This window comes from Pseudorasbora parva, chromosome 22 (genome assembly GCF_024679245.1).
Source record: "Pseudorasbora parva isolate DD20220531a chromosome 22, ASM2467924v1, whole genome shotgun sequence".
NCBI classification, from domain to species: domain Eukaryota; kingdom Metazoa; phylum Chordata; class Actinopteri; order Cypriniformes; family Gobionidae; genus Pseudorasbora; species Pseudorasbora parva.
The window spans coordinates 25,045,627-25,058,863 of NC_090193.1; the positions used below are offsets into that span (position 1 = coordinate 25,045,627).

Genomic DNA, 13,237 nt, shown 5'->3' on the forward strand with positions numbered 1-13,237 from the left:
AAACTTGGCAACCCTGTCTGCACACGCGATGAAATCAGGCTGGAATACACGATCTTAGCCGGTGTTGTAAAAAAATTAAATAATTTATTGATACACAGAGTACTTACCCAACATGATCATCATCACTGAGAGAAAGTATGAAGGTAAATGCATATACAAACAAGCTCTCCGTTTAGGATTCGAGTAAATATAATCCAAGCCCCTTTGATGACGTGCATGAATACGTTACTGTTTATCATCCGTCATCGTCTAAAGCCCGCCCTGATGATTTCATTGGTCCGAACAGTTTCTGTGCGGAGATAAATACTCCTCTATGCCCGATGCCAGACCGAACGGCCCGTCCTAAAAATGTTGTGGGCGGGGCTAGGTTCGGCTGGCATCCAGGCTACATTCACACACTAACTGTGACTTTTTAATCAAAAATACAGTGCATTACTGCCCATGTGTGAACCTGTGTTGTGCTTCATTTCAGAGCCCACAAGAATAGTGCGGGCACCCGAGCCTGTCACACAACCCAGAGGGAGCACGGTTCGCTTTGACTGTCGAGTTAAACATGATTCTTCCCTTCCTGCTACGGTCACATGGCTGAAAGATGATAAACCTCTAAGCTTCGGCTGGATGTAATGTCACTTAACATTACACTTATACAATATAATCATAATTAGAACACTGAACAGTATTTTTCTTGTCTGCTATCACCAGACCAAGCTCAGTCTTTTAAGATTGAACATTGGTCTGTGGAGTCTGTATGTCCGGTACATTACATCTAATTCCCGTATATTTCAGGAGCCGGTTTAAAAAGGATGATGAGTCCTTGACTATTTACAATGTCTATCCTGAAGATGGAGGAACCTACACATGCACTGCCAAAACTGAGATAGATGAGGACTCTACCTCAGCTCGCCTTACAGTTATAGGTACACACACTTTCACACACACCTTACAATAAATGTAAGTCCCCTTTTATGCACCTTTCTCATGTTGCTAATGGCCAGTGACTTGCTTAATAGATACTAAGCAGATATGGGCATGTGGAACAGTCACATGTAACATATCCAGAGGATAAACTTCCCTAAACATTTTGTTTTACTTGTGTAACTTACAAATTTGTCCCTCTTAACTTAAATCTCCTGTTATGGAAAATAAAGCATGTTTTCTTAAAAGTTTGCTTGAAGATTACTACTGTTGTTTCTCCTTCCTAGCTATAGTGTTTGGCAGCATCCAAAATTTCATACTTTCTTACTATGTAGTATGCAAAAAACAGTGTGACAAAAGAAGTATGTCCGAATTCACAGTACGCATAGGCAAAAAGTACCCGGAAGACCTACTTCTACCAGAATTCTGAAGTGTGTATAGTATACAATGGACACCTAATGGTTCACAGGAGATTTGTGAACGGCGGTGACACGACGCAAACAACGTGTGTAGGTCACGTGATATTGACAACATGACTAGTGTAGTGTGTCCGGATTAAATTTATCCTACACACATTCATAGAACATACTTTTTTAGAGGTCATGAAGTAATTACCTATTCAAAAAATTACCTACTCAAGCATTGATGCAATTTTGGATGCAGCCATTGTTTCTTATTATATTTACCTACTAATAGTCACACTAACCCTTGACCTCTGATCTTTGACCTTTACCTCATAGAGGATGACATCTCTTCTGCCTCAAATCGTAGTGCCTCTGCAGGTAAAATAACAAGGACAGTTATTTCTAATGTCCAATTAAAGCCTCTAACAAGCGATCTGTTTTTAATGTCTAATAATAATTAGTGATTGTGTAAGTTAACATGGTTAACTAGTATATTGTTCTCTTCCAGATCGACCTGACCCCCCTCAGGATCTTGAGCTCTCGGACCCTTCAGCACGTAGTGTCAGACTCACCTGGGTGCCTGGGAATGAAAACAACAGTCCTGTTACACGTAAGTTCAGAGTTCAAGTCCCATGTCTTTAAAGGAACACTCCACCGTTTTTAGAAATAGGGTTTATTCAACTTCTTTCCTACATTTAGAAGTGTGGGCAAATACATTTTTGTCTCACTACATGCATTGTTTTAGTTTGGCAGGGTCGCTTATAGCTTATCTTAGCATAATGAATGGAATCCTATGTTGCCAGCTAGCATGTCCTGAGTAAAAGTGATCAAAAAAAAAGAGAAACCCCCACCTAATTATTACAAATAGCGATACAGATTAAGGCTAGTCGATTTCCTAGGCAGATATTGACTTGGGACTATATTATGGGGAAGCACAGGCAATGCACTGCTACTTGTGCGTAGAGATATAACGCAACGCATTGCGATCGCTCAAGAGCCAGAGGACATGAGGTTGAGAGGCGTGATATGTCTGCGCCCAAGTAGCAGTGCTTCGTTCTGCATTCTTTTGTACTCATTGTGAATACACAGGCTACAAGAAGTAATTAGGTGGGGTTTTCTCTTTTTTTTTTTTTGATCACTTTTACTCGGGACATGCTAGCTGGCACTATAGGCTTCCATTCATTATGCTAAGCTAAGCTAGTGTCGACCCTGCCAAACTAAAACAATGCATGCATGCACTGAGACAGAAATGCAAAAAAAAGTTGAATAAGCCCTAATTCTAAAATCGGTGGAGCGTTCTTTTTTTTAAGGCATTCAAAGTTAAATGAGTGAACTTTGTCATCACCTCTTTCACTTTTTTCACTATCTATTTTTTAATGGTGTTCTTGTGTTTATCAGTCAAGTAAATATGACCTATTGAAATAAGCATTTACAATCTGTGCTGTTGTGGTGTGGTTCCGTTGCAAACAACTCTGAATGAATCTCTGAATGAATGAGTGAATGATTATATGCTCATATTCAGTGTTGCCAACTGACTGAAGTTGCTAAAGCCAGCTTTAACAGTCACAAAATATCCCTAGATGACAGAATGCAGTTAGGATATTTGTGAAGTCATTGTGTCATATTTCCATTCTGCCTAATCCGGCTGCATCTGTGTTCTTTAATCATCAGTAGATCACAAACAGAATTTTCCACGACACTTTTTTGGAATTAAGTTCTCACGCTAATCTGCTCTGTTTAGTAAATCTGTCTCGTAGTTGCAAAATTGGCAACATTGCTCATAATACCAGGGGTAAAAAACAGTAATCACCATGACGCCATCTAGTGGTGTATAGATTCAAAATATTCAACTTAGTCATTTGTTTCTTTTTCAGATTGACTCTCAGCCTTAAGTATATGAGTTTTACCTGAATCGTAAATTTATTTTATCTTTAAAATAATTGCTGTTTTTAAAAATGAATAGTCTACCATTAAAATACCCATACCTGAGTTTCCCACTGTTTGTTGGACTGATATCTCTGACTATGACTAATAGAAGGAATTTAAACCGTCAAACACTTTTTTAGAGATATTATAATCCTCCCGCTCTGTTTCCATGCATTACTACAGATTTCCTCGTCCAGTTTGAAGAGGACAGGTGGGAGCCGGGAAAGTGGCAGAACCTATCTATATATGATGGCAACCTAAACTCAGTTAACCTGCAGCTGTCACCCTTTGTCAACTACCAGTTCAGAGTGATTGCAATCAATGCTGTGGGTCAGAGTCAACCCAGTCACCCCTCCTCACGCTATCAGACCAGTGGAGCCCGTAAGTGATTAGTAACAGTTTATGACCCTGATAGGGATATGTTCAAAAATCTACATTTGTTCTTTTTTTATACAACCATAGAAGTTTTAGCTGGTTAATATTATGTCAAGAATTATAAGTTGAGACATTCGCTAACATATAATGACTTGTTTTAGCTCCTGAGGTTATCCCAAGTGGTCTTAAAGGCTGGGGAAGCAAGAAGAATAACATGGAGATCACATGGCAGGTACATGAACTGGGCTTATTGAAATCCTTTTAAACAGCAGACAGATGTAACTGTCATTGACCGAATGTATTTGTACGTCACAGGCCCTTCAGAACATAGAAAGAAATGGGCCAAATCTGCGATATGTGGTCTCCTGGAGGAGGAAAGACACAGAGGAAGAGTGGAATAACATAACTACAACCAAAGCAAAACACATTATCCATAATACAGACACCTATGTCCCATATGAGATCAAAATACAGGCCGTTAATGACTTCGGACACAGCTCAGAGTCAAACATAGTCATCGGTTATTCTGGGGAAGACAGTAAGTACTAACATTTCATATTTCATTTGATAGTCTTCATATTGATCTTTGTTGGTTTATTTTATACTAATACTATTCTTCCCATCAGAACCGTCCGCTGCACCAACAGAACTCAGGGTGTCGAAGATCAACAGCACCAAAGTTAATGTTCACTGGGTGCCTGTGGACCCAAACACTGTGAACGGAGAGTTTAAAGAGTACAAGGTGAGTAACCACACATCTGCATGTCACAAAAACATACAGAATATGTACACAGCTCAGGCATAACATTATGACCACTGACAGGTGAAGTGAATAACACTGATTATGGCTTCATCACGGCACCTGTTAGTGGGTGGGATATATTAGGCAGCAAGTATATATTATTATATTAAGTATATATTGTCCTCAAAGTTAATATATTAAAATCAGGAAAAATGGGCAAGCATAAGGATTTGAGTGAGTTTGACAAGGGCCAAACTGTGGTGGCTAGACAACTTGGTCAGAGCATCTCCAAAACTGCAGCTCTTGTGGGGTGTTCCCGGTCTGCAGTGGTCAGTATCTATCAAAAGTGGTCCATGGAAGGAACAGTGGTGAAACGGTGACAAAGTCATGGCACAAGGCACAGTGATGCACATGGGAAGCGAAAGCTGGTCTGTGTGGTCTGATCATACAGACAAGCTACTGTAGCTCAAATTTCTTAAGAAGTTAACACTGGTTCTTATAGGTGTCACAATACACGGAGCATCACAGTTTGTTGTTTAATGTGCTGCATTGCTGCAGACCAGTCAGGGTGCCCAAGCTGACCCCTGTCCACGCCCGAAAGCACCAACAGTGGGCACATGGACCATGGAGCAATAGAAGAAGGTGGCCTGGTCTGATGAATCACGTTTTCTTTTACATCTTGTGGATGACCGGGTGCATCACTTACCTGGGGAACACATGGCACCAGGATGCACTATGGGGAAGAAGGCAAGCTGGCAGAGGCAGTGTGATGCTTTGGGCAATATTCTGCTGGGAAACCTTGGGTCCTTTGACACGTACGGTACCACCTACCTGAGCATTGTTGCAGACCATGTACACCCTTTCATGGAAACGGTACTTTCTGGTTGCTGTGGCCCCTTTAAGCAGGATAATGCGCCCTGCCTCAAATGAAAAAGGGTTAAGGAATGGTTTGAGGAGCACAACAGGTTTGAGGAGTTGACTTGGCCTCCAAATTCCCCAGATCTCAATCCCATTAAGCATCTGTAGGATGTGCTGAACAAACAATTCTGATCCATGGAGGTTCCACCTAGCAACTTACAGGACTTAAAGGATCTGATGCTAACATATTGGTGGCAAATATACCCAAGCACACCTTCAGGAGTCAAGTGGGGTCCATGTCCCGACAGGTCAGGTCTGTTTTGGCAGCAAAAGGGGACCAACACGATTTTAGATATAAGGTCATAATGTTATGCCTGATCAGTGTGCGTATATATATATATATATATATATATATATATATATATATATATATATATATATATATATATATATATATATATATATATATATATATATATATATACAAAAATGTTGTACTGAAATTATTATGTGCTAACATTGCTCATTCACATCTCTTTTATTATATTCTCAGTTGTACTACTGGCGGGAGGCCAGCCTCATAAAGGGCCTGAAAGTGAATAAGACCAAGTTGCATAAAGGTTTCTTCACCACTGCCGAACATCCCTCTGGCATCCTGACAGAGCTTTTTCCATATAGCAAATATAAGATGTACATGGTGGTGGCTAATAGAGAGCATGAGGGACCACAAAGTAACACTGTGGAGTTTTACACCAAGGAGGGAGGTAGGAATCACGATGCACTGCTTTAGTGGTGTAGCATTGCTGTACCTACGATGAGACAAAAAGCACAATACAAATGGCTTTCATAATTCCTTTCATAGAGCCAGGGGCTCCAAAGTACTTTAGGATTCAGCGGCACACAGATGTGGTTCACCTGAAGTGGGATAAGCCACAGGAGCCAAATGGTATCCTGATTGGATACACTCTCCAGTACCACACAGGTGAGCTCATCTTACACCAGAGGAAAGCCTCAATGAGTGAAAAAACCTTTAGAGAGCTACACTAGATGATTTTTCAAAAAGCACATTTGTTAATTCTGTTTCATTTGCTCTCCTCTAGTGAATGGGACGCAGGTGGGAGAGAGGAAGTTCCAGCATTTTCTACCCAATGTTACGGAGTACTCCATGAATCTGCCTCACCGCTTAACGCGGTTCAAGTTCTACCTGGCAGCTCGCACGCAGGTCGGCGCAGGAGAGGTGTACGCCGTGGAGTCGCCACATTTCGCGAATGAAGGTCAGCAAGTAATCTGTATTCTGTCACTGAGCTGTTAGTGAATCTGAGAGCAGAATCATTTGGTGTTCTTGTCTGTGCTCCACCCTGTCGTTCTCTTTCCTTCTAATAATACTCTTCCGTCTCATTTTTTCCTGATGCTCTGTGGTGTCTTTAACTCAACCTGTTTCTCTCTTAACGGCTTGATTTCTTCTTTGTCTTCTCTGACTTGCTCTCACCTGTCTCCCCTCTTCTCCTCCTGTCTTTCCTGTGGTGTTGACTGAAGGCACCCCAGATACTGACTCTGCAGTTGTAGGTAATGGGGGAATGGACTGCCTGCCTGCCCGTCTATCTCTTGCCCTGCAATCTGTCTCTGCTTCAGCCTCTGTCTGCCTTTCCCTCAAATTCTGTCTATCTACTTTTTAAAAATATGACAGTGCAGCTGAGCACTTAAACTCACAGCCACAGTTGAGATTTCTAGCCAAACACAAATAATCTCTTAAACATTTTACCAACACTAGGAAGTTATACATTTGTTAAATTAAAGGTGAAGTGGGTAAGTTGACCAAAAGTCAGCACAAAATGGAATTGCAATCTTTTTTCTTTCTTTTTTTTGTTTTTGGAGCGGCTTGCCTGAAACAGCATTACAAGGCTTTTCTATAGATTATATTTTAAAAGAATTCTTAATCATTGACCTGTTTTTCAGAATTTTATTATCAAATTTTATCAACACGATTTACTTAAGCAAATTGCATGAGATATAACTTTTTTCAGAAGTTTATTGAATTGTATTTGAATGAGAATCGTGATGCACAATTCATTGAAATAAAACCAAAATTGTGATATGGATTAGTGCGATTATCAAACCACAAAGGATACAATTGAGTTAAATAAATATGAAATGCATGTTTCAAAGTGAAGCATGGCACGCTGTTCAAATGTATGAATAAAAGTTCAATAATTTAACATTTGAAAATTTAGAAAGACATCCATATTAGTATTGTAATTTTAGAGTGGTAATGTAAAGTAAAATGATTATATTATTTTTCCTAAATACTCAATATCACAATATTACAAGAGAGATAATAATAATTATTATTATATAGCCATATTAATATATATACACAAGCTCTAATTGAGAATATATGAAATTATTTATTTATTATACATTTCATATCATATATTGTACATTTATGCTCTCAAATTTGTGAAAAATTTTTGTCTTACATAATTGTGCTTCTCAAGTAAATGTATCTTTCTTTAAAAAATTCGAGATTTACAAATATTATATAATGAGAATGTACAACATCAAATTTGTTGTACAACATGAATCTATTTGTTTTTGTCTTACCCTGAATATTTATGGTACACTTATAATAAGTGTTTATATTGGGACTATTTCAGGCCAGACTGGTAGGAACCATTGCGGAGGAGTACAGTCTGCGTGACTCACCATAGATATAAACAGAGAGACGTAGCTCCGGCTGCAATGTTCTTCCGCCAGATGCAGTTCTATTTATTAACCGCTACAGCGCAAAAAAAGTTACACACTGCAGCTATAAGGATATTTTCCTGGGGTAAAACTGAGGAGAGTATGAAATTCATTTGAAAAGAGATTTATTTTATTGTATTTTATTTTGCTTGGTGCCTCGGGTGCAGGAATTGCACACTTCACCTTCAACTCTTATATTTCCCTTGATGAAAAACACAGCTCAACTGCACTGTCTATTAATGCCTGTCCCGATCCATCCAATTGTCCGTCTGCCTTCATCCATGTCACTGTGTGCTTTCAGGGATGGGCTACACTCTTGCACTTTTGTGAAGTCACTGAATCTGCTCTCAGTGTAGATGATTAAAGTTTTATCTCTTTGTGATGTTTGTTAAGATGCTCTTTTGCCTTGAGTGCCACACAAATAAGTTTAAAGTCATGTGTGGCTCTGATGTAATTTGTGATTTATTGATTGACCCCTAATCCCTGATGGCACTTTGCTACTTTAGCCCTGACATCACTTCCTACCACATGCCTTGCTTGGCATATCCCAGCATGCTCTTCTCATCATTTTGGTTTCTAGCCAAGAAGCCAGAATAAAGCACTTTGTTGTTCTAGTTTGGGAAACAGAGACCTCTAGTGGTAGTATTTTTATACAGTCGTTGTGTTAGGGGAAGGGAATTGGATCCATTGATCATGCACTTTGTGTATATAGTACTGAAATATCAATTTGCTCTTTCTCTGGTGGAAATAAAGGGTAAATTGTTATGAATACTGAATACAATATTGCATTCGAGGATCGCAATTATACAATAACCTATTGCTTTGTACCTAGTGAACTATTAGCGATTTTTCTTTATTAAAAAAGCGTTTTAGACTTGTAGACGTGTTGAAGATAGTCAGAGAGGGAGCAGTGTGTTTTATTTGTGTAAATTAATACTTTCCTCTGTGCCAATTGCTCTTTCAAAGTGGATGCAAATGATGCAAAATTATGATGAATACCCAAAAATGTAAAATCTATCAATATTTTCCTAGCTAGTTAATGCTGTGAACATGCAAGACTAAGCTTTACAAAAATTATGCTGTGCAAGCTTACAATGAAAAATAGCCTGCATGCAGTCATGTTAGTAAATGGATGAGGTGCAGCTGCTTATAGAACAATATTAATGGATTGAGGATGTTTGGCTGTGAATCCTTCCATGGTGAAAATGGCAGAATATTAAATAAGTGAATCAGTAAAGCAATTATGGGTTGTTTTCTAGTGTGTCTCCAGTAACTCTTCCAGAAAAGAAAGTGAGTGTTGTGCAGTTATATTAATAAAAAGAAGACAATTTAAATCAGCTCACCATTAGTCCGTTGCTTTTGCAATGCCCGTCACCGCTTCTGCTTGTGCCCCCTTTATTTCTCTTTTACGGAGCATTTTTATTTGTGTCAGTCAGATGGAGACATACAGGTAAGAGTGCACTGAATTTTTGGCTGATTGGCTGTTGATCTGAAACCACACCCCTGTGCAAAAGATTCACATCCATGAGCATGTCTTGGTCTGGCAAATCTTAATGTCACCAAGCGCTCCGGGGCTTTCTGACAGGCTGTTTGGCTTAACCTTCCTAGCACAGTACAGATTGAGTTTAAAAATGCTTTTATCGTTTTGTCATGGAGTCGGTTAGTGGTACTCAAAGCATCATTGTTTCCAAGGTAAAAGCTTCAATAAGCAAAGATGTACAATAATATTTATTTTTTTCATTATGAATCTCTATCTTTCATGGTAATGACTGTCTTATAATTGATTTCCACACATCTATCAAGTTTATTGTTTAAGTCAACTCCCAGTAGATATGATTTTTATATTTCATAGTTTCAAAATGCCAAGAAGTCTGAGAATACTGTAGCCTTTTGCAGTTGTCTCTATAGTATTACACAGCTTTAGTGTAGTGGTCTGTAATGACCTGATATTTCCCCTTGGTGGTGCTCAATAATCAATTTTTAGATACCCTTTATGCAACCTCTGCAGTATTCTTCAGCGGCTTGCAGACTTGCTGACATTCATGCTCACAAATATCACTAAGTTATTTCAGTATAGGTACTACAATTTCAGTAGTGCACTATTTCAGTATATGTACTACAAGCTAATATTTCAGAATGTACTATAAACTAAACCAACCACGTAAGCATTGTTACAAATATTTTTTGAGGCATAACATAATGCCTGGTTATATGTAAACATGGTATTTCGATGTCTGCCATGACAAAAAATGTGATATTGGCTATGTTCAGAATAACATACCACGTACAATATTTGTACTGTATGCACGGACTATCTAGATCTAGTAAATATTAAAACAAAAAAAATGATACTTACATATACTATACGCTACCGTTCAAACGTTTGGGGATGGTAACTTTTTGAAAAATTATTCCGGTGTCGCTCACTGAGGCTTCATTTATTTCACCAAAATTCAGTAAAAATATTACAATTGTGATATATATGTTTCTACTGTAATACATTTTATTCCTGTGATTGCAAAGCTAAATTTTTAGCTTCATTACTCCAGTCTTCATTCACATGATCCTTCAAAAATAATTCTAATATGATGATTTAATGCGCACAAACATTTATGTTATGTTGTTATGTTGTTATGTTATGTTATGTTATGTTATGTTATGTTATGTTATGTTATGTTATGTTATGTTATGTTATGTTATGTTATGTTATGTTATGTTATGTTAAAAACTTAATTTTAAATTAATATTTTTGTGAAAACTCTGATTGATTATTTTACAATTATTTGATGAATAGAAACTTCAAAAGAACAGCATTTAGCATTTATAAATGCAAAAAAAAATTGTTGCATTATAAATATCTCTACTGTTACTTTTAATGTGCTACTTATCAAAAAATTACTCACTGAACTTTTGAACGTACTCGTATGTATGTGTATGTGTGAATATAACACTTTTATCATACAAAAGTCTACAGTGCAAAAAAATCATTTGTTTTCAAAGAGTTCAAATTACAGCAGATAATACTTATAGCAGGTAGAACACAATATATAATACGCAGTTAGCAGTGTGCAAGTATTCTATTCAGAACATAGCCTCTCTTTCACTTGTTTTGCTTTTGGAAAAAGGGAATTGTGCAAATTCCATTTGATTAACTCATTCTTGTTTGTCTTTTCTCGCATCTCTTTGTCTCTCTTGTGCTGAACCCTGGAACTTCCACATAACGTCTCTCTGTTCTTTCTCTCAGCTGTTAACTTTACAGATGCCTTGATGTTCGAAACTCCTCCCCCTCCCCTCTCCACTGACCCAATCCCAACAATACTTACCCCAGAACCAGCCCCACCAGACCCTACAACTACCACTTCCACCACTACTACCACTACAACAACTACTACTACAACTAGCACAACTACTACAACTACTACCACCACAACAACAGCTTCCATCACACTTCTTCCTGTCCGGCCCATGTCTACTAAAAAAGTGGATTGGAATTTGCTGGGTATCTGATAATGACAGTGTGCATTGGAAAAGCCCACAGTACAGACAAAGTAGATTAAATTAGTGTGTCCTCTTGTTTAGATGACATTTATTATGTATGTTTGACTCAGTTAGCAGACCATTTAGGACAGGGGCATGATTGATGTTCGTCCTGTGCTCTCACGGACATACAGCACTCAGAATTAGTATTGACATTTGCTTTACAAATAGTCTAGTTGCATTAGAATTAATTAAATGCATGATGTTGCTCACTGAACTATGAGATATTTAGTAAAATCATATCATATAAGCAAATAACATTTTCTAGCTAAGGTATTCAACTGATTTAAAGACCCCATGAAAGTTTCTTTGCGGTGTGATTTAGTGACAGTAATTTACAGTAAATTTAAACTATATTTTTAATAGCTAATACGCTTAAAGGGCTAGTTCACCCAAAAATTTCATTAATTACTCACCCTCATGTCGTTGGACACCCGTAACAACTTCGTTCATCTTCGGAACACAAATGAGAAAGGCTTCAGAAAGGCACTAAAAACATTGATACAAAGTCCATCTCATTACAGTGGCTGTACAATAATGCACGAAAAATAATTTCTCGACGAAGCGTAATGACTTTATCCGCCAATTTATTGTCTTCCGTGTAGGTCTCAGACGTGAACTCACACGATAGCGGCACTCCTCCTCTTCCGGGTCATGTATCTGAACGGCAGAGCTGCGTCATATTCTTGCGCATGCGTCGAGATCACGTCAATAACTTGGTGGATAAAGTTGTTATTTAGATTTTTGTGCGCATAATAACTATTTCCATCGCATTGTAAAATTATTGTACAGCCACTGCAGTGAGATGGACTTTGTATCAATTTTTTTTAGTGCCTATTATGGGTCTTGTGAGTGGGTCAGTGGGAATGAACTGAATGTCAATGGAGGCCTTTCTGAAGCCTTTCTCAGTCATTAGCTTTCAACAAAAATATCTTCATTTGTGTTCTGAAGATGAATGAAGGTCTTACAGGTGTCCAACGACATGAGGGTGAGTAATTAATGAAATAATTTCTGATATATAGATAACTGGTATAAAGGCCCTGTATACTCATGGCGAAGAACTTTTTGATTCAATACTCAGTGGTAAAAGGAAGTTTGAAATGGCTGAGAGATGCGATATACTGTGTTTGAACCTTCTGACACCACCCACGCTGCTGGAAGCGATGTTTAGATGAATATTCAAATATGTGCTTCTGTCAGATGTGGGTGAAGGGATGAGGCGAGAACTCAGATGCAGGGAACATTGGGCTTTTTATTAAAGGGATACTCCACCGCTTTTTCATAATAAACTATGTTATTCCCTTAACTAAGACGAGTTGATCCATACCTCTCACGTTTGAGTGTGTGCACCTAATCGCTCTGATGCACGTTGACGATCAGATAGCATTTAGCTTAGCCCACAAAGCCCAGTTCATTTACTATGGTACCAAACAGAGATTAGAAGTTAGAAGCGACCAAACACCTACAGTTACACGAATAGTTGAATGTCCTAGTATGGTGACACAAAATAAAACACGGCGCTTTTCTTAGCAGATTAAAATGGAACTATAATGTATGGCGGAATAGCATTTCTGGGAGTACTTCAACTTGGTGCAGTAAAAAGTTGCGCCTGAAAAATCTTCCCTCACATCTGCTCAAAGCTGATCCGTTTCCCTAGAGGATCCAGAAAGTCTCTACACTTTAAATGAGTATATATCTGCTAAACTGTTTGTCAGCTATAATAGCATAGATGTCGTCA

General features: G+C 38.3%; 1 protein-coding gene across 19 annotated transcripts in view; it reads left to right on the plus strand.

Annotated features, from left to right (window-relative positions):
• nfasca (neurofascin homolog (chicken) a) overlaps positions 1 to 13,237 on the plus strand; it is a 101,365-nt gene that overhangs the window by 71,659 nt on the left and 16,469 nt on the right. For 9 of the 19 annotated variants that reach the window (XM_067431431.1, XM_067431440.1, XM_067431430.1 and 6 more), the window contains 13 exons: positions 473 to 620; positions 787 to 917; positions 1,656 to 1,697; positions 1,828 to 1,929; positions 3,429 to 3,626; positions 3,782 to 3,852; positions 3,936 to 4,158; positions 4,247 to 4,362; positions 5,774 to 5,984; positions 6,083 to 6,202; positions 6,321 to 6,494; positions 6,757 to 6,786; positions 11,207 to 11,461. In XM_067431431.1, coding sequence (XP_067287532.1) covers positions 473 to 620; positions 787 to 917; positions 1,656 to 1,697; positions 1,828 to 1,929; positions 3,429 to 3,626; positions 3,782 to 3,852; positions 3,936 to 4,158; positions 4,247 to 4,362; positions 5,774 to 5,984; positions 6,083 to 6,202; positions 6,321 to 6,494; positions 6,757 to 6,786; positions 11,207 to 11,461 — 1,821 coding nt within the window. The remainder of the gene's footprint in view (positions 1 to 472; positions 621 to 786; positions 918 to 1,655; positions 1,698 to 1,827; positions 1,930 to 3,428; positions 3,627 to 3,781; positions 3,853 to 3,935; positions 4,159 to 4,246; positions 4,363 to 5,773; positions 5,985 to 6,082; positions 6,203 to 6,320; positions 6,495 to 6,756; positions 6,787 to 11,206; positions 11,462 to 13,237) is intronic. The other 10 variants (XM_067431436.1, XM_067431434.1, XM_067431439.1 and 7 more) reach the window with 4 other exon arrangements.